Source organism: Nesoenas mayeri (genome assembly GCF_963082525.1).
Source record: "Nesoenas mayeri genome assembly, chromosome: 6".
In the NCBI taxonomy this organism is placed as follows: Eukaryota; Metazoa; Chordata; class Aves; order Columbiformes; family Columbidae; genus Nesoenas; species Nesoenas mayeri.
The window spans coordinates 11518875-11536405 of record NC_137545.1 but is presented as its reverse complement, the minus strand read 5'-3'; the positions used below and the strand labels follow the sequence as shown (position 1 = coordinate 11536405).

Below are 17531 nucleotides of genomic sequence, written 5' to 3'. Positions count from 1 at the left end.
TTTTTCTTTTCCACAGTAGTAAAGCTTTGGCACTTACAGTATAAAAATAATCACTGATCATAATTACACCAAATTCCTCTTTGTCAACTGCATACTAAGTGTCTTCAATACATTTTATTCCCATATAAAAACACTTGAAGGTCAGGGGAACAAAACTGATAAATAACAGTATGAGATACAAAGATACAGCTAGAAAAATACTAGGATCATTGAGAAAGATTAGGACTGTGCATATTTTAAATATCACAGTGATTGGATTTGCTGTTCCTATCTTATTGCTGGCTGCACGCTTATGTGAAAGCAGAAGTGTTTGGTGGACTTTCCTATCTCTAAACTTCAGTAATGTTGTACTCAAATGTTCTTTGCATAGCATGGGAACCTTGAATTTCTACACCCTCTCTCCCTCCCCCTTAACATTTTGATCCTCCACCAATTTGTGATTTAGCATCTCCCCTCTTTAAATTTGAAAACAGTGACTGGTATTCAACACTTTGAGCAAAACCAAGACAATCACTATCAATCATGAGAAAAGTCTGAAACACTCCAAGAGTGGCGCTTGGAGAAGCTGTGAGTTGAGCTTAAGCTGGGAAAATGGCTCCAGAGCAGAGGGCCATTCTCAAAAGATGCAGTTTGGCTAGCGTCACTCCAGTTTGGGTGGTAACCATGGCAGATAGGTATTTATACTTTGGTTTGTCTGTTGCCATTGCCGCAAGAAGTCTTGCTGGATGTTACTTTCCCCGTGGATGTTGTGTGTCTGCCTGTACATCTAGGGGCATGAAACACTCAATTGGGCAGTTGACGTTCTGTCAGGAGGGAAGGAAATCAGTTAGTGCTCTGTCCTGTGAGGACGGACACTTCTGCTGTGTGCTTTGGGCTGAGGATTGTTGCCAGCCTGTGTAGCTGTTCAGCTTCCTCAGCCCAAAGCACACAGCTGGTTTACAGCACCAAGACTAGGAGATCACTACATGCACTACCACCACAGCCAGAGCATGCAGGCGCATCCCAGTGCTTGTCAACGAGAAGTCCCGCTGATGTTGTGTGGCACTGAACACTGTGTGTGGACGCGTGAGCTTCAGCGTACGTCCTGTGCTGTGCAGAGTGAGGGTTTGCTGCATCGGTGGCCACCGCACGCTTCTGACCAAGCAGAAGGCTGCACACTACTCTCATCCCCTGAACCCTACAGACCCCACCTATCTGTGCCACAGACCAGACTGGCATTAAGGGAGGGCAGAGAAAGGAGAGTGTACTCACGGTGTTTGTGGCCTGGTGGTACCGCTGTGTAAACTGTGTGTAGGTATGGCCGGCAGAGCCTTCGGGGGCCACCTCCACGCTGGGTCTGCGGCAGTTGTCACAACGCCAGCCCTAAAGAAACAGAATGCGCTGATGCAGATGCCCGAGGGGCTGCCAGCATTCTTATGTGCAGGCACAGCTCCACCAGCACCACTGAGGTTGCTCCAAATTTATGCCGCACAGACCCCAGCTCCAAGTACTTAAGCTCTCTTGCTGATTATTTTTTTCTTATATGGGCCTGTTTTGGCCCAACATTAGACACTGTCTGACCTAAAACCCAGAAGCTCCAGCACAGCCTCCTCTCTCCATTCCCTGTGTTAAGCGTGCAAAGTCCCTCCTGCTTACCTGCTGTCCTCCGTAACAAGTGCAGGAGCAGATGGCCCCAAAGTACTCCTTCTGCCACTGCTCTCCGACCTGGTACATCTTCCCATCATCATAGCACGTGGTCTCATCTGTGGAGGAACAGGCAGAGCTCAGTTGCATGGCCCGTGCTTGGCCTGAAGCATTCTCATAGTAGTTTGGTGATGGGAACAGGAGCCTCTGGCCGGTATGCTCTCCCTGTCTGACCAGAGGCTCACGGGCTGGCAGCGGGAACATCAGTCATTTTTATAGCTCTGCAGCCACTTTAAACTAGAACATGAGGGTATATGCCTGACAAGAGCAATGCAGTTTAATTCACAGTGTGAAGTCTGGAAGATCTTCAGGGGACAGGCCCTGCAGAGCACCACTTAGTGCAGTGACATGTCCCTCTTGTGTGGCTCCAGGGCCAAAGGCAGAGAGATGCTGAGTATGCTGTGACCTGAGCTGACAAAAGAGGCTTTTCTTCTTCTTAAGCTTGGGAATGAGTTTTATGCCTTCAGCTCTTGTGAGAACAGATTCAATCTGACACTGAATCAAACATACTGATATTCTGCCCGCCCTATGGCCGGACCTTAATGGGAACATCCCTGAGATGCTGAAACTTCAAGTAAGAGCTCAATCAAGTTGCCATCAGAAGGAGACTTACGAGGTTCGCACTTGAATTCTCCTTTTCCATTTCCAAGGCAGGTACAGCTCATCATCTGGCCATTCTCCCCCTGACGGTCCCACTTCTCCCCGATCTTGTAGTTTACACCATTATCGTGGCACCACTCTGGAGAGGGCAGAGGAACAAGAGAAGCAGGAGTTATCCTCCATGTTGCAGCAATGCAGCGGGAGGAGAACAGCTCGGTGTTGTCTCAAGGGCAGGAGAAAGAATCTCTTCAGCTCATGTATGTCCCAAGGAAGAAGTGGGTTCCTGTTGGAAATGGGTCCAACTCCTGCAGCTTTTAACTGCTGAGGACTGTTACAGCTCCAGGAAATGGCTAAAGGCTCTTAGGAAAAAAGTAGGATGTGACAAAGAGCAGGGAGGGGGACAGGAAGGTTGGCTAATAGGAAGAGAGATAAAAGAGAATTTAACAGACATGGGGCAGGGAGAGAAAAATATTTTAAATGCTCTTTTTTGAGCAAATACCCAGCAAAAATGTATTACAGTGATTGCAAAACACAATAGGTAAGCCATGTGTAACAAATGATGAAATATAAATATTAATTCTGTAAAACAAGTGTCTTCCTTGCAGTTTATCCACTGAGGCTATGCAAATTGCAGACATACTTTCTTTGCTTAGCTTACTCCACAATTTAAAAGCACAATTTAAATTAGTTGGATATGTGTTGTGTTAAGCCACTCAATCACAGACTTTTGTTCCATTCCCTTACATTAAGTTTGATACTCTTCCATGTAAACCACAGTCTTATAAATAATAAAACTTAGTGCCCCAGCAGAGCTTCAAAGAGCAGCTGAGAAAATTAGAAAACTCGTTCCACAATATGCTTTGTAAAGGTTGTCTGCAATGCAAAACAGACTTGGCACTTGCTGTAATACCAACTGAAATCCACACAAGTTCTGTCTGGCCCACTGCAATGATGTATATAATTAGGAGATGAAGACTCAACCATAATTTGAGATTCAAAAGTGTCTTCTTAAATGCCTATCCAAATACTATCATTTAGGCATCTTTCCTATCTCACTTTTACATCTGACAAGGGCAGGGAAAATCAAACAAGCATTTATCTTTGGTGAAAAAGTCATTATGTATCAGTACAATATTGGTTGTTGCTGATGCAGTGAATGGCAACTCCACGTAAGCTGCACAGCTCAGAAGTAACCAAAGTTTTCCATCACTTATGATGCAAAACACAGATTTGGTTTAGAAGCTTAAGAGCCCATATTCATTTGCATCATGTTTGGATCCAGTTGGTTCTGCCAAACATGCTGTTAGTGCTCAGGGAGTTTAGAGACAGGGATGGTCAAAAGCAAGCTACTCACTAGAGGAATCGCATCTGAAATGACCACTGCCAAAGCCTAAACACTGGCACCAGAGTTTAAAGCCAGTTTCAGATAACCGCTCCCACTCCTCGCCAATGGAATAGAAGGAGCCGGTGTAAGTATCAAAGCAGGTATCGTCAGCTGGCTGGTTTGGTCCTTCAGACACTGGAACAAAAACAAAAGGAACAGGAATCACACACAGCAATAGGAACTACTGAAAGACAGAATAATTTTCATTGAATATGTGGGGTTTTTTTTCTTCTTACAATATCCTGGCAGTAATGGAGCTACCCCATGGGCATATACTTGATGGTTCTGTCAGCAGTCCAGACTCCCTGTGATTTATTTTCCATTTGCATGTGTCAGAGCAGTCGAATGATAAAAAAAACACCTGATATGAAGGCTATTTTCATTTTGATGTGCCAGGTTTCAAGCAAGTTTTTGCATTTGCTGCTGGAGAGCAACCACCTGACTGAGCCTGTTTTGAAGAGAAATGTGCTGTGCAATGCTGGGAAACAGCAGGAGGTTGGTAGCTGCATGTGCACCTTTTTGGGGACAATTCTGACTCTAGCTCATGGCAGGAGGATGGAAGAAGGAGATCAGACCTTATAGTCATGCTGTTGCATACAGATTTCCACCTTAGGTGTGTACCTTGATTGAAAAGTGGGTGTTCTAGAACTACCAGTTCAGTGTGTGACGATCAAGCTCAAGAGTTAATGCTCTCTGGTCAGTCTATGGCCAACATAAGGCATCTGGGGTGCTGGAAGAGGAGAAACAGCCTTATTTTCCCAGAGAGGTGTGGGCACTTGGAGGTCTGCATGGAGAAGCCTAATGGGTAGACAACATAAACCCTTCAATCTTCATTTTTTTATTCTCCCATCCTGCCCTCTTTTTCTTCTTGATCTCAAAATACACACAGGAGGGGATGAAGGGAGAGAAAAGGAGTTCTTGACCAGACCCCTGTGCCAGTAAAAGCAAAACCCATGTCCCACAGGGTGTGTGTGGGCTCTAGGCTTTACAGCTGTGGCAAGTGCTGTCTCTGACCACAAATACTTGTGGTTGGCCACACAGCTTTTAAGCGCTGCCTGTTTGTGCTTAATCAGCATCTCTGCAGGCAGCCTGCCCTGCTGATGGACCTTCAGGATGGTCTAGGGGTGCTGCTAGATAACCAACCCAGAAGCAGTGGCAAATGACTGACAAAGCAGTTACAGTGGCCACTGACTCCTTCCCGTAAGCATGGTGTGTTATTGTGACAGCAGAGCTTCACTGCTGGGCTGGAATCTGCAACACCAGCATGATCCCTGACTTCTTTCAGAGCAGTCAATACCAGACCTCCTGGTCTCAGGCACTGACCCGACAGAAGCACATTCTTCACGATTAGACGACAGACCAGAACAGCTCAAGTCACACTATCAGTGTGGCAGTTATTTATCCAGGATCAGTGGACTTCACAAATCACTTGTCCTAGTGTCCTGCAATGAACTGTTCTTGTCAGGAGAAGTTTCCTTTCTGAACTATTCTCAGGCCTGAGCAGCAGGTAGGTTGTCTTGAGTAAGGGAAATGAGGCAGGAACCACAAAAGGTTCACCTAGACTCCATAAAGCTTTCACTTACCAGTATTGCCAACTGTGACCACCTCCTCCAGCACCTTTTGTCTCCGGTGATCTTTCAGGGCTTCCACTATGATGTTGTAGGTGGCCCCTCTGGTAAGACCAGTGAGCGTAGCACTGGAGGAAGTGCCAGGAACCCTGAACTGCAACAAGAGGCAATGCCAAGTCACCGGAAAGAGAAGAGGGATTACTCCTTAGGTGTCACCCCACTCATATGAAAGACAGGGTGTTTAGGTTGATTCCTATATCATGATGGAGCCAGCCCATTAGACATTCCGAGAACTTCAGACAGCACCAAGTTAAACTTGACTACTCTGGACCATGGCTCATGTGTTATTACTGTCATTTCAGGGAAACAAACCAAGGGAGACAAAGGAGAAGGGCTAAGGGTGTCTTTGGTTTGGAGAAGCAGCACCTCAGTCTTCAAAACTCCCAATCACCTCCCTGACTGCCCCCTTCCCTGGTGAAATGTTGATACTGACAGCATTTCAAGGGCTTTCTGTTTTAGCAATTTTAGCCCGTAGCCTTCTCCATGAAGAAGAGGAGGGAAGCATTTATCCTGCCCTCAGCAACATGTTAAAAAGATTCTTTAAGAGCTCAGTTACCTGCAGAGTATCTTCATCCTGGCTGACTGGCTGACATGAGATGATGTATTCAGAGCTCTCCAGCAATGGCCTCCAAGAGATGGTTGTCTGAGAAAGAGCTTCTTGACCTGTGGTGTCGTTGTGCCTGGGCCCACGGGAATGAGGGTATGAAGGTTCAACTATGATAGGCACTTGGTACCCAGGGATTTCGATCGCTTCATCTACATTTGGCGGTTGCCGTCCTGACCCCGGCCTAAGCGGAGTTGCTGTGGTGGGTACAGGCCGTCTGTAGCCATGTTCCTCAAAGAAGACTTGTTGACCCTGGTGTCCTATTGTCTGTGGGTGCCCAGACGTGCCTGGAAGTTGGATACCGTTTCCATTGTCATACCTATTGTTTGTCAGGTAAGGGGTCCCCTCGTCAACAGAAGGTACGTCGAGAATGTCGGGTTGGTTGGGGTGCGGTCTGGTAATCAACGTGGGAAGCTCATCTAGCCAAAGAAAGGTTAGAAGCCATAAAGCAAAGCGTGGCAAATTAACAATATAGAAATCTAACAGCTAGAGTGGATGCTGTACCCTGCTCCAAGCAAAGATTAGCAGTCATCCCAAGATGCAACACACTTTTTATGACCTTATTGTGATATGAAGGTATTTTCATCTCTCTGCATATTTATATATTATATAAATATGTGTATATCTTTCATACATAGGCATAAGAAGCGTGTTGGTATGAAATTTTCATACAACTAAGCAACAATTTTGAACACTGCAACCCAAAGAAACCATTGCTGCTTAAATTAAGAAGTAGTGAGATACACAAGAAATGAGATAGACAAGAGATATTCACAGGTTATCAGTTTAAGAAAAATTACTGGTGCACAGTAACAATCTAACTCCTTGATCACATTCAGATATACAGCTGGTATTTTGCTTGCTACAGGTATCTCAGTGTCACACTGCAGAGTGTGTAAAGAGAAATGCAATGGGCAAATGAATGGATTCTGCCTTTGATGCCATCATGTGCTAGATGGAAATACAAGTATTAACCCTAACTTAAATATCACTTAGGTACCCAGGCAAGTATCAAGCACCACACGTTTTTCTGTTCTTAAGTGTTCAAACACAGCTAAACATGATTCATGTAACTTCATAATCTTACCTCCTGCATTCTAGACAGAAAAACCTCCTTACAAAGCCTATTTGACCCATGAAAATGTGTGGCTGAATGGTGTCAACAGGATATTTTAAATAATGTTATAATTTCAGTCCTGAGAACGTATTCCCCAAGGGGAAAACATCATGTCCTGCTGGCACACAATGACCCGGAGCTTTGTTTTACCTGTCCTTTTTCTGCCAACCAGTGGTTCGCTCTTTTGATTGTTCTTCACAGCAATGATGTAGATGATGTATTCAGTTCCTGGTTCCAAACCTAGGTGGGGAGCAAGGACACAAAGCAGTCTTAAGTTAAGAGTTGCTTTTCTTTTGTCATTTTGTGTGGGATCTAAGGAAGAATGAGAGGTGGGTATGACTATAGTGTGGGTATGCATGTTTTGGATCTGAGGTTTTCAGAACAGTAAAGAGAGTCCAGCCTCCTGCTCCTCAGAATGAGTTTGAAATCTGACACTGCAGACACAAAACATAACAAGTCTTCAGATTGTGTGACTGATGAGGTGCTGGAGCCACGTTTTTTTCCTTGAATGGATGACAATTGCAGTGGCAATGGAAACAAACGTTTATGAACTGTTCAAATGTGATGGTTGATCTGATCAGAGAAGTGTATTGTGTTTGTAAGGCAGATGTGCTCAGAGAGTTGCTGTCATTAGAAACAACAGCGAAGTAACAAAACTTTGCCTTTCTATTAGCTGACCATCAACACATTTTATAATTAGACCTTCCCCCTCCCTCTTCAAATTTAAGTGTTTCAGGTGAAGAGCTCCCAAATAAAACAGAGACAGGTACCAGTAATAGTAGCCTCAGTGGTGCCAGGCCGAGGACGAGGCAGAACCTCCTTGGCTGGTGAGCCAGGTTTCTCATATCTGATGATGTAGCCTGTGATCTTGGCTCGTGGAGGCTGCCAGGTAATCAGGAGGGAGTTGCTTGTGGTTGTAAGGAATCGCAGATTAGAAGGAGCATCAATAGCTAGGTAAAAACAGAAGGAAACAAGTCAAATGTGGTAAAAGCAAGCATATTCTTCACCTGCCCTGCATCTTCTGACACCCTTCTCAAATACGATTGCTGTAAGTTACAGTAAATACTGTATGTAATCAGATATAGGCAACTTCTGCCTGACCATATGCAGTTATAATGTATTAGTATGAACAGAAAAGTCAGCCAAGATCATTACCGGTGGAGGCGTCAATCACTACGGGGGAACTGCGTGCATTCTCGTTCAGGGTGTAAAGGTAGATCTTGTAGTCAGTGCCAGGTTGCAAGCCTAAAATAATGTTGAAACAGAAATGTTAGCTAATCTGAGAAAGCCATCTAAAACATTTTTCATAAGAATGTCTTTCAATGACAACTTCTTGGAGACTAGTCTTTGTGACTCATATTTTTTCCCACCTTTTATTCCTATAGTATTTCTCATCAAGGAAATTTACTAAACAAGAACCCACTGTAGCTTCTGATATGACCCTGGAAGCTTCTGCACCTGTAGAAGCCCCTTACTTACCAGTGATAGTGTAACTCCGAACATCAGGGCTGATGGTTCTTTGAATGGGGTTCTGGCCACTTGCTGGGACAGCATCAACTTGGAAGCCAGTGATGGTCTCAGTCTTGGTTCTCCAGGTAATGGTGATGGTTGTCTCGGTGGCATCTGTCACACGGGCCCTGCGAGGGGGACTAACATCTGCACCAGAAAGAAAAGGTCTCATGCCAGTACTGTGGGGACTGCGAATCTTAACAGCTAAGTGTTTGTGAAGGCCTTTGCTGGAGCTTTATACAGAGCCTTGCTTTTGACAGAGAATAGGATCTCAGCCTCCGCATCTAGCAAAGCACTACTGGTCATTTGTGGAAGATCACTACTTACTTTCAAGAGTGGTGACCACCCCCTGGGCTGGTCGGCTGGTCAGAGAGTCCTTCAGGGCATAGACACTCACTTCATACTTGGTTGCCACCTAGAATGGACAAAGTTATACCATGTCATTAGGAGGATCTGGCACAGTGGGAAATACTCCTGCCCTCATTCAGTGTTTCATGGAGCCACATTTCTTGGTCACTGGTAACTGAAATATGAAACCTTAAAATAACTCAAATCAGTGAAGGATTGATGGCATAATTCTAATTATTTCCAGCTGTAACGAAAGAGTAGACATGGACCCTGATAAACAATGCTGTTGATAGTACTAGTAGTCCGCAAGTGCACACCCAGGAGCAGAGGAAATCCTGGAAAAAGCTTATTTGCCATCCCTCATTTTGGAACCTGTGCTTCCAAGCTGATTCTTCAGAAAAACCTAATTTACATCCTGTTTTTTCCTGGGGTTAATGGATGCCATTTGCTATGATAAGGTGCTCTGGCTATGAAGAAAAGAGAATGGTGGAAGTTACAGCATGGTCTTTTGTCCTTAACTGCATCAGACCAGGAGTTCACTTAGATTAGAATGTTTTTTAAGGCTCCTTTTTGAAAATAATTCAGAAAACTCCTTAAAAACAGATCAGTAGCTTTTTAAGATAGCAGAAACCATAAAAGCAATGATTTCCAGCCTTTTGCACTTCAGGAACTCCTGAAATGTTTCCAGTGGGGAAGATGGCTATATAGCAAATTTAAGCCTGCTCACAAAAGACATGCATTTTTCACTTACATTTTGCAGATGTCTTCAAAATAGGCAATAGACTGCCAGAGCTCCCATATCACAGCTTGAAAACCTCTGCATTATGTCACTTTATCTGACCTCTTTTGTGAAATATGAGTAAAAGCATTTCACTGGGTTACTGTTGATTGTGAACCCGATAATTCGCATTTGACTAAAGCATCCAGTCTCTGTGCTAAATGAGGAAGGGTAAAGAATGCAGATTCAGCAGGCCAATTCCTTGCCTTTTAAAAACTATGGTAACGAGTAGTTACGGCTGATGGCTGGTCAGACTTCAAACAGAGTCAGACCCTTAGGAGCTATAATGTTCTACTCCAGCTGAGGTTTCTGACCCAGGAATTTGATTTTGCTTTAAGTTCTTCTAACATCTTCCCACAACACAGTCTGCATCACACAAAGAAAGGAGTTACCATTAATCCAGACACGACAGCAGATGTACTGTCCGGTGAAAGGTTGATTTCTTTCATAGGACCAGTCTTTTCTTTGGGGTTCACTCTGACTCTGTAGCCAGTAAGGCGAACATTTGGTGCATTCCAGTTGACGGTAAGACTGGTGGGAGTTACCTGAGTAAACTTCAGGTTTGTTGGAGGTGGAATTGCTGCAAAAATCCAGATTGGCTCATGGTTACTTTAAATAAGACAGTCTTGGACAAAACAATATTCTCTCCTGAACATGTGACAGGTTTAGGCCTGAAATACACAGACAGAAAAGTGATGTCTCTTTTGCAAACACAGGCATGAAGCACTGTGGAACAGGAAAAGGTATTCAGGAGGAGATTCTCAAATCTACAGTAACACTTTTCAGCAGAAATAAGGAGATCTAGATGCCTCAACCCTGAAGTTAAATGAGTAACCACACTTGCTGTGATACAAGGTTGAACACTTAGGGAGGTGCTTCAATCTGTAGCAGGCCAGTCTCTTTTAATTTTTCAGCCTGTCTCTGCTTTTCATCGCACAGCTAATAGCTCAGTCCTGCTTCACTTGCCTATCTCTGTTCATTTCTAAAATACGATGGATGATTTACAAAAGTAAGTAGGAAGCAGGCTCAGGAATTGCAAAGAGGATATAAAATACTGCAAATGCAGAGGGGAAGCATTTTACAGCCACTTACACAAGTGTAAATTACTACACAGAGAGCAAGGCAATGGAAAAGCAGAGCTGTGGTGGCCATAAGGCTCATTACACAAGAGTCTCTTCATGAGCTAACACATCTGATATCTCTAAAAAAAAAAAAGTTGGCATAAAAAAGGAGCATGCATTGAAACATTTTCTTGCCTTACTGTTGATAATCCTTAGGCTGTAAACAGAGGAAAGGTACACCTTACCATAGCGCCTGCAATTAGCATGTTGCTGTGAAGTGTTGAAGTTTTCTAATTTTACAGAGTAGAAATACAACATAATTCTCCCTTGTTGCTTTGCTCAGAGCTCAACCTAAAGCCCACGATAGTCAATGTAAAGTCTTGAATTACTTCAGATATGCTTTTGAACAGCCCACAAAGGGTAAACCACAGAGAGCAGGCTTTAAAAATTACTATATTTGCATTTCTGGCAGGTAGTCAGCCAGCTGTTTCAATCATCACAGCACTTTGTTTCAGCTTAGCATAGTAATTTGTACACCAGGAACCACCATTTTCATTACACCCCTGGAATTACAGTCAACTTCATCCACAAATGAACAGGACACGTCTGGTAATGCTTGAAGTTTTGCAATGGATTCCATATTGCTGGAAGTAATTTTATCTCAAGCAATTAGCTTAATTTTCCTTTTTTACAAAGGAATTTTCAATGTATTCGACATGGGGTTAGATCAGGCTGGCCCGTAAGGGACTGTCCTGAATGGAGCATGTCCTCTTCTTGTGGAGGCCATGTGAGCGTGGGGTGTGGGCATGCATATGGGCTGTAGTGCTCAGGGCAGTGCCACAGAAGGATCCAGTGGCTCTGTGAGACCTGAGGGTTAAGCAATTTCCCAGCCCTTCCTGCTCATCTTCTGCTCCATCCCACAGCAAGGACCCCAACAGCTGCCCCAACCTCTCTGTTGTTGGTAACCAACTCTGCTTGCAAGTGCCCCGTATCCTAAAGACAAGAGTGCTGTAAGAGTGTGATTCACCATGAATTAGGCTCTATGACTAAGGACTGGACATCAGTGATCCACTTGAGGACTCAGAGAAGGTTATAAGGGAACATCCATCCTTTCTCAAGACTCTTGCACCTTCAATCCTGATCTTTCCTGCATTTCCTAACAGGCACAAAGGCTGACGGGCTGGCAGCCAGCCCTCCAGTACCAACTAAGCCACCTCTCCAGAGCAATCACATCCCCCTGGTTGCCCCTGCGGCTTCACCGGCGCAGAGCACCAGCTGCACACTTTACCCAACAGGGCAGAAGCCACTGCTGCCACGGCCTGCGGGGTGGTGGAGTTAAAGGTGTACCTGTGGACTGGGTCCCAGTGAGGGGCAGGCTCTCCATGTCATCGTATATGGCAACGATATTGATAGTGTACTCAGAACCCGGCCTGAGGCCATGCAGCTCAGCAGTGTCTTCTTCGCCACCTGGGGCCGGCAATAGCTCATGGATTCCATCCTCAGGGCTTGAGTAGGTCACCCTGTACCTGGTGACTTGCCCCTGCGGGCTTTCCCAAGCAATTTTGATGGAATCAACATCCACCTCAGTGAATGTTAGTCCTTTAGGGCGGTCAATGTCTGTTAGGCAAATTAACGGTAAGAGGTTATGTGATAAAAAGCAGGTTGTGGGTGAGGAAAACAAAAAGCATTTCTATTACATGCAAAGCAGTTTTCAGTTTTGCGTGGGAGAAGGGGTACTTGATTCTCCTCTGTGCTGCACCTTGCACACATGCTTACACCTGGGCAGAGTAAGGCTGAGAGTTTGTGGCTGCCACACAGCAGGAAGGCAATCTTGGCCTTGTTGAAACTAAAAGGACTTGCATTACCACCTTCAAAACAGCCAGGACACCAATCCTTACCTACATTTGAGTGCCCTTGGCACTGAAACCCCTTTTACACAGCTCTAGCAGCAATAAGCTACCTTAAAGTGATCAAGAGAAAAAACAGAAATGGGAATTTTAAGACCCATTTCTGCCACCAGAGCCAGTAACTGGTTTATAGTGCCAAAGGCAGCCAGAGAACGCACCTGGCTTGGTAAGTTTGGATTCATGCTGCATTTGATTTCCCTATTGTAAGCTGTTGTGCAAAGTGCCAGTCCAAGGAGAATCAGTCCCACTATTTTCTTTCATAAATTAATATCCAATTAATATACTTATCAAGGAAGCAAATTACTCGGTATATTATGTTTTAAAATCAGTTAGAAACAAACTTTTCAGCTTTGTATTGAGTGCACAGGGAATATCCACAGGTGCAACTGGGTGATAGGCACACTGCCTAATTAGACCAATTCATTGGATTTTACTAGCAAGGTGGAAGCTCAGTGCTAGACAGCAAGGGAAGCGAGCCTTGCTCCACACAAGTCTAGTGTAACTACCACAGAGCTATTATATATCCATTTGTTACACAAAATGGGAGGATCCAGCATATTTTTATATCGGATCCAAATTACACTTTTCAATAAGATTTCAACTTTTTTATTTGCCATGTTATATTAGCCCTGAATTTTCTACATTTTCTAGTTGGCAAAGGTGATTTTTGTCCATGAATATATTGGCTTATAATGGAGGCGGACTCTTCCCATCTCTGCAAAGCTACAGAGAAGCTCCCATTATCTTTAGGAGAATTCCACAAGTATTTGGGGCTGAGCTGTGGTTTTGAAAACAAGCTTGAGCAAGGGAATAACATGCACGCAAATTCCTACCCCAGAGGTGTCCCTGAAAAAGGCATTTTACATCAGAAATATTCCTCTGAGTTCCATGTTCCCTCTTGCCTCCGCTTTGTGTCCAGAGCAGTACTGCTGTTCTGTACAGGCAGATAGAGCAATTTGAGGGCTGAGCTGTCCTTTCTTTTGCAGCACTTCATGCCAAGTTCTTGATATAACTCACGTGGTTTCCTTTACTCCCTTGCACAGGGCAAGTGCTCCTAGGCCCAGTCCAGTCCGCTAACAGTAATCACCAGTAACCACCTTTGCCACCTAGCTCCAGAAGGAACATTGCACATTTTTTCCACTGATTGGCTGAAGGCAAACAAAACCCAAAAAGATTTTGCAGCTTTAGTGAAAGAAAATCAGAAGCGCAGCATTTTGATGGGGTGAGGAATTGCATTTAGCCTGTATTTGAGGGAGAGTGACTCCATTTTTGCCAGCATCTGCAATTTAGGTGCATGGTACTCATCACAGGGCAGACCACCTTGCATTCCCCTGGAGACTGGGCACCTGCCACTTGCTTTCACTGGTGATGTGATACTGCACGGTAGATTCAGACATCAAGAGATAACATTTATTTTGTTACCATGAAGTGAAATACGTACTGGTGACAGCTGTCTCAACCAAGGGGAGGCTCTCTCCGTTCTGATTCTGAGCGTAGACACTGACCATATACTCAACGGTGGGCTGCAGACCTTCAATAGTGACTTGTGTTTGATCTGGCAGGAGATAACAACATTAGTCCATCTGCGACTGCACAAAGCTGCAGAGAATTGGCCTCTAAGTAACCCTGAATGAAGGGCCTGTATAAGTGATACCATGAATAAATGTCATTAAAATGAGACAGGATTGATATATCATTTGTCTTTTGTTTGCACCGTGCTTCTCTGACAGTGCATGACACAGCATCTGCAATTGTTACCTGCTTGAAATCCCCAGAGCTAAAAGGGCAGGTTAGCACAGGAGAAAAAAATAAAGCAAGAGCAGACCAGCTTTGAGCGTTTTCCCAGATAAGACTGACCATTAACCCAACTGCATCACAAGCATCTTGAGTGCTGATCTCTGCAGATCCCACAAAACCCACTAACAGTGTTCCCAAGAGCAACCCGAGAGCTGACTTGGCAGGTTCTGTGGTAATGCAGTCAAGCCTGCTGAGTATGTGCCTGAGTCCATGCTATGACCAAGGGTCACACTATATGACCTTCAGAAGGATTTCAGAGGAAGTTTTGCTGGATGCTGGAAGATCCAGTTGCATTCCTTTGAAATCCAGGTGTCCCTCAGAGACACTGAGGTTGCTAAGAAAAAACCTTTGCAGCACAGTGGTGTCAAAGAAATGTGAAGCTTGCAGGGTAAAAATTTAGAATCATAGAATAGTTTGGGTTGGAAGGGACCTTCAAAAGTCATCTAGACCAATCCCCTGCAACAAGCAGGGACATCTTCAGCTTCAGGTTTGCCCTGTCTTCTGGATGAGAGCCAACTAAAGTCAGCAGGATGGCAAAAAAAGGTACAAGCAGGAGAAAGTTTGCCTTCGAGTATATGCCTAGTGCTCAATAGCATTGATTCCAGTGCTCACATCTTGCATTCTTTACATATCTGGTGAAGGATGTCTTGTATTCTTACCTGCAGGAACATTTTTAGTTTTTGTGGGCCCATGTCCTTTCTTGGGGACAGCTGTCACTCGATACCCTGTGACTGGGGACGTTGAAGGAAGCCATCTGATGCTGATACTGTTGTCCTGGACATCGGTAACTTGCATTTGGGATGGTGTGTCTATTTCTAAGCAAAAATATTTTTTTCTGAGTATGTTGGTACAGGAAATCCTCCCTCCACAGTTGCCCCCTAGCTAAATTTTATTCTGCTCTTCCTTTTCTAGGCTGTGCTTCTTAGAACAGAAAACACATGTTGCTATTTATTTGTTCCTCACCCTAGCCCAGAGCAAAAAAGCCTTAACCATATTGTGTGGCTGACTCACCTCATATCAATGTCAGTTGAGGATTTTTATTGTTTTAAAGGCTACTAAACACCTTTATCTGCAGCTACAGCAGAAGTAGGATAAGGCTATATTCAGAGCCAGGAGTGAGACAACAGTCCTAAAGTTAGAAAGTAATGTCTCATCAGGACCATGTAATATGACAGTGCATCAGAAGCACCAGAATTAAACCAACAGTGACCCCATGACATGAGAGCCCGGCAGGATTTCCATGCTGCAGTAAGCAGTCAGATATTGCTTGTATCCCCATCTGAGCTCCACAGGGTTTTCCTCCTCCAAAAGTCCACAATCCCCCTGTGTGTCATGTCATTATCATGCTGGGCCACCATAATACGCAGCTCGACTGAAAACGATGGGCTTACAACATGGGCTATGATTTCTCAAAGAAACCAGGGATCAGTGATACAAATCTAAGGGGATAAACCAACATTAAGCTGCAGGGGTTCTTTGTAGGTTTCTTTGTTTTGTTTTAAACAAGTCTCACCTGTTTTGTAGGTGACAGTGACTGGCTTGCTACTGGCAGGGCTGTCTCCACGGCCAGTTACAGCATACACGGTGATGGTGTAGTCTACGCCAGGTTTGAGGCCAGTGATGGTAGCAGTGGACATGGTGCCAGGCACTGTAAACTCCTGCACAGGGCTGCTTCCACCTAAGGAAGGTAGGGTGGAAAAAGAAGAAATGTAATGGGTCTCTGAATTACACATTTTAAATCATTACAGAAACCAGGACAATCATATATGCATCAAACTGAAGACAGGACCCTCTTGATTGCAATAGCTGTTGGGTCAGAGTCTTTTTCAGACCAACCCAAGGAAAAGAATTAAATATGTACACAGAACCACCTCTAAAATGACAGAAGTGCTCCAGATATTCTTTTTGGTGGATACAAAATTATTTTCTCTCCTTTAAAAAAAAGACACCTATATTTGACCAAATACACTGCAAGAATCTCAGAGATATAAGAGTCTCCTGTCTGCTACAGTCAGACTTGCCTTTGCTATTTTCTGTGGCTTTCTAATGGCCTCAGAATAGAGGTTCTGGCCTGTGACTGGCCATAGCAGCCTGTCCTCACCTGTTTCACCATACGTGATCCGGTAGTATCTGACTGTCACTGCAGGAGCATCCCAGGAAATCACAAGGCTGGTTGGGCTGGTGGGGGTGACTTCCAGGTCCCTTGGAACATCAGACACTAGAAAAAAAGAGAACTGAAAGTTTAAATGCAGCTAATACACATCAGCTACGTATTTCACTCACGCCACTGATCTCTGCTACTCATGTGCCTTAGTTTTAGTCTAGTGCACACACCGCTATAAGTGATGAATCTCATTAAAAAAAAAATCCAGCATTAGACTATATTTAATGAAAAAAGTGCTGCTTGCCCTAAAGATGTCTGACTTGATCTGAAAGTAGCATGGGTCCTCCAACCTTTTCCTAAATCAGGCACTACCTCAGTATCACAGGGTTTCACAAGCTGGTAGGGAAGATCTACTTAATAGCAACTACTTTGGTAGAAGACAATCAAAATCCTCATGGTAACTGTTAGCCAGTGTTCTCTAAAGGCTTACCTGTTGTTTGTTGGCCAACCAAGGGCACGCTCTCCTCCCTGCCATTGATGGCAATGATGCTAACCACGTACTCAGTCCCTGGAAGCAGGTTGGTAAGGGTGATGGAGTTCCGCGAGGGGGGCACACGGTCCTCCTTAGGCCTGCCAACACCATGCTCTGGCTGATGCCGAATTTTGTAGCCCGTAATGGTGGCACGAGGAGCAATCCAGTGGACAGTGAAAGAGTTAGCAGTTATATCCGAGAAGTCAAGGCCAGTGGGAGAATCAAGACCTGGGTATTTCAAAGAGACAAGAGACTGAGCTCAACTGAACTACTGGTCATCATCACCATTGCCATGTTTCATTAAGCTCAGTACCATGACACTGCCAGATCCTAAGCCAAATGCTATTCAGCCATGGAACTAAACAAATATGTGTTCAGGATCAAAGCGAGATAAACAAGCACTGGAATGCAACCACAGGAAAAGAGTGTATGGCACACACAGACAAGCACAGCATAAAAAAACATACATCACCAGCAAA

At 44.4% G+C, this 17531-nt stretch overlaps 1 protein-coding gene across 1 annotated transcript in view; it reads right to left on the bottom strand.

Annotated features, from left to right (window-relative positions):
• FN1 (fibronectin 1) overlaps positions 1 to 17531 on the bottom strand; it is a 53726-nt gene continuing 36195 nt past the window's right edge. The window contains exons 28-46 of the mRNA XM_080347054.1: positions 17011 to 17280; positions 16518 to 16634; positions 15930 to 16094; positions 15076 to 15231; positions 14061 to 14174; positions 12060 to 12329; positions 10044 to 10231; positions 8853 to 8940; positions 8496 to 8672; positions 8172 to 8261; positions 7787 to 7966; positions 7167 to 7256; positions 5852 to 6318; positions 5251 to 5389; positions 3638 to 3802; positions 2297 to 2422; positions 1636 to 1742; positions 1252 to 1362; positions 1 to 803 (exon numbers count right to left, since the gene is read on the bottom strand). Of these exons, the coding sequence (XP_080203180.1) occupies positions 729 to 803; positions 1252 to 1362; positions 1636 to 1742; positions 2297 to 2422; positions 3638 to 3802; positions 5251 to 5389; positions 5852 to 6318; positions 7167 to 7256; positions 7787 to 7966; positions 8172 to 8261; positions 8496 to 8672; positions 8853 to 8940; positions 10044 to 10231; positions 12060 to 12329; positions 14061 to 14174; positions 15076 to 15231; positions 15930 to 16094; positions 16518 to 16634; positions 17011 to 17280 (3095 nt within the window). The 3' untranslated portion in view covers positions 1 to 728. The remainder of the gene's footprint in view (positions 804 to 1251; positions 1363 to 1635; positions 1743 to 2296; positions 2423 to 3637; positions 3803 to 5250; positions 5390 to 5851; positions 6319 to 7166; positions 7257 to 7786; positions 7967 to 8171; positions 8262 to 8495; positions 8673 to 8852; positions 8941 to 10043; positions 10232 to 12059; positions 12330 to 14060; positions 14175 to 15075; positions 15232 to 15929; positions 16095 to 16517; positions 16635 to 17010; positions 17281 to 17531) is intronic.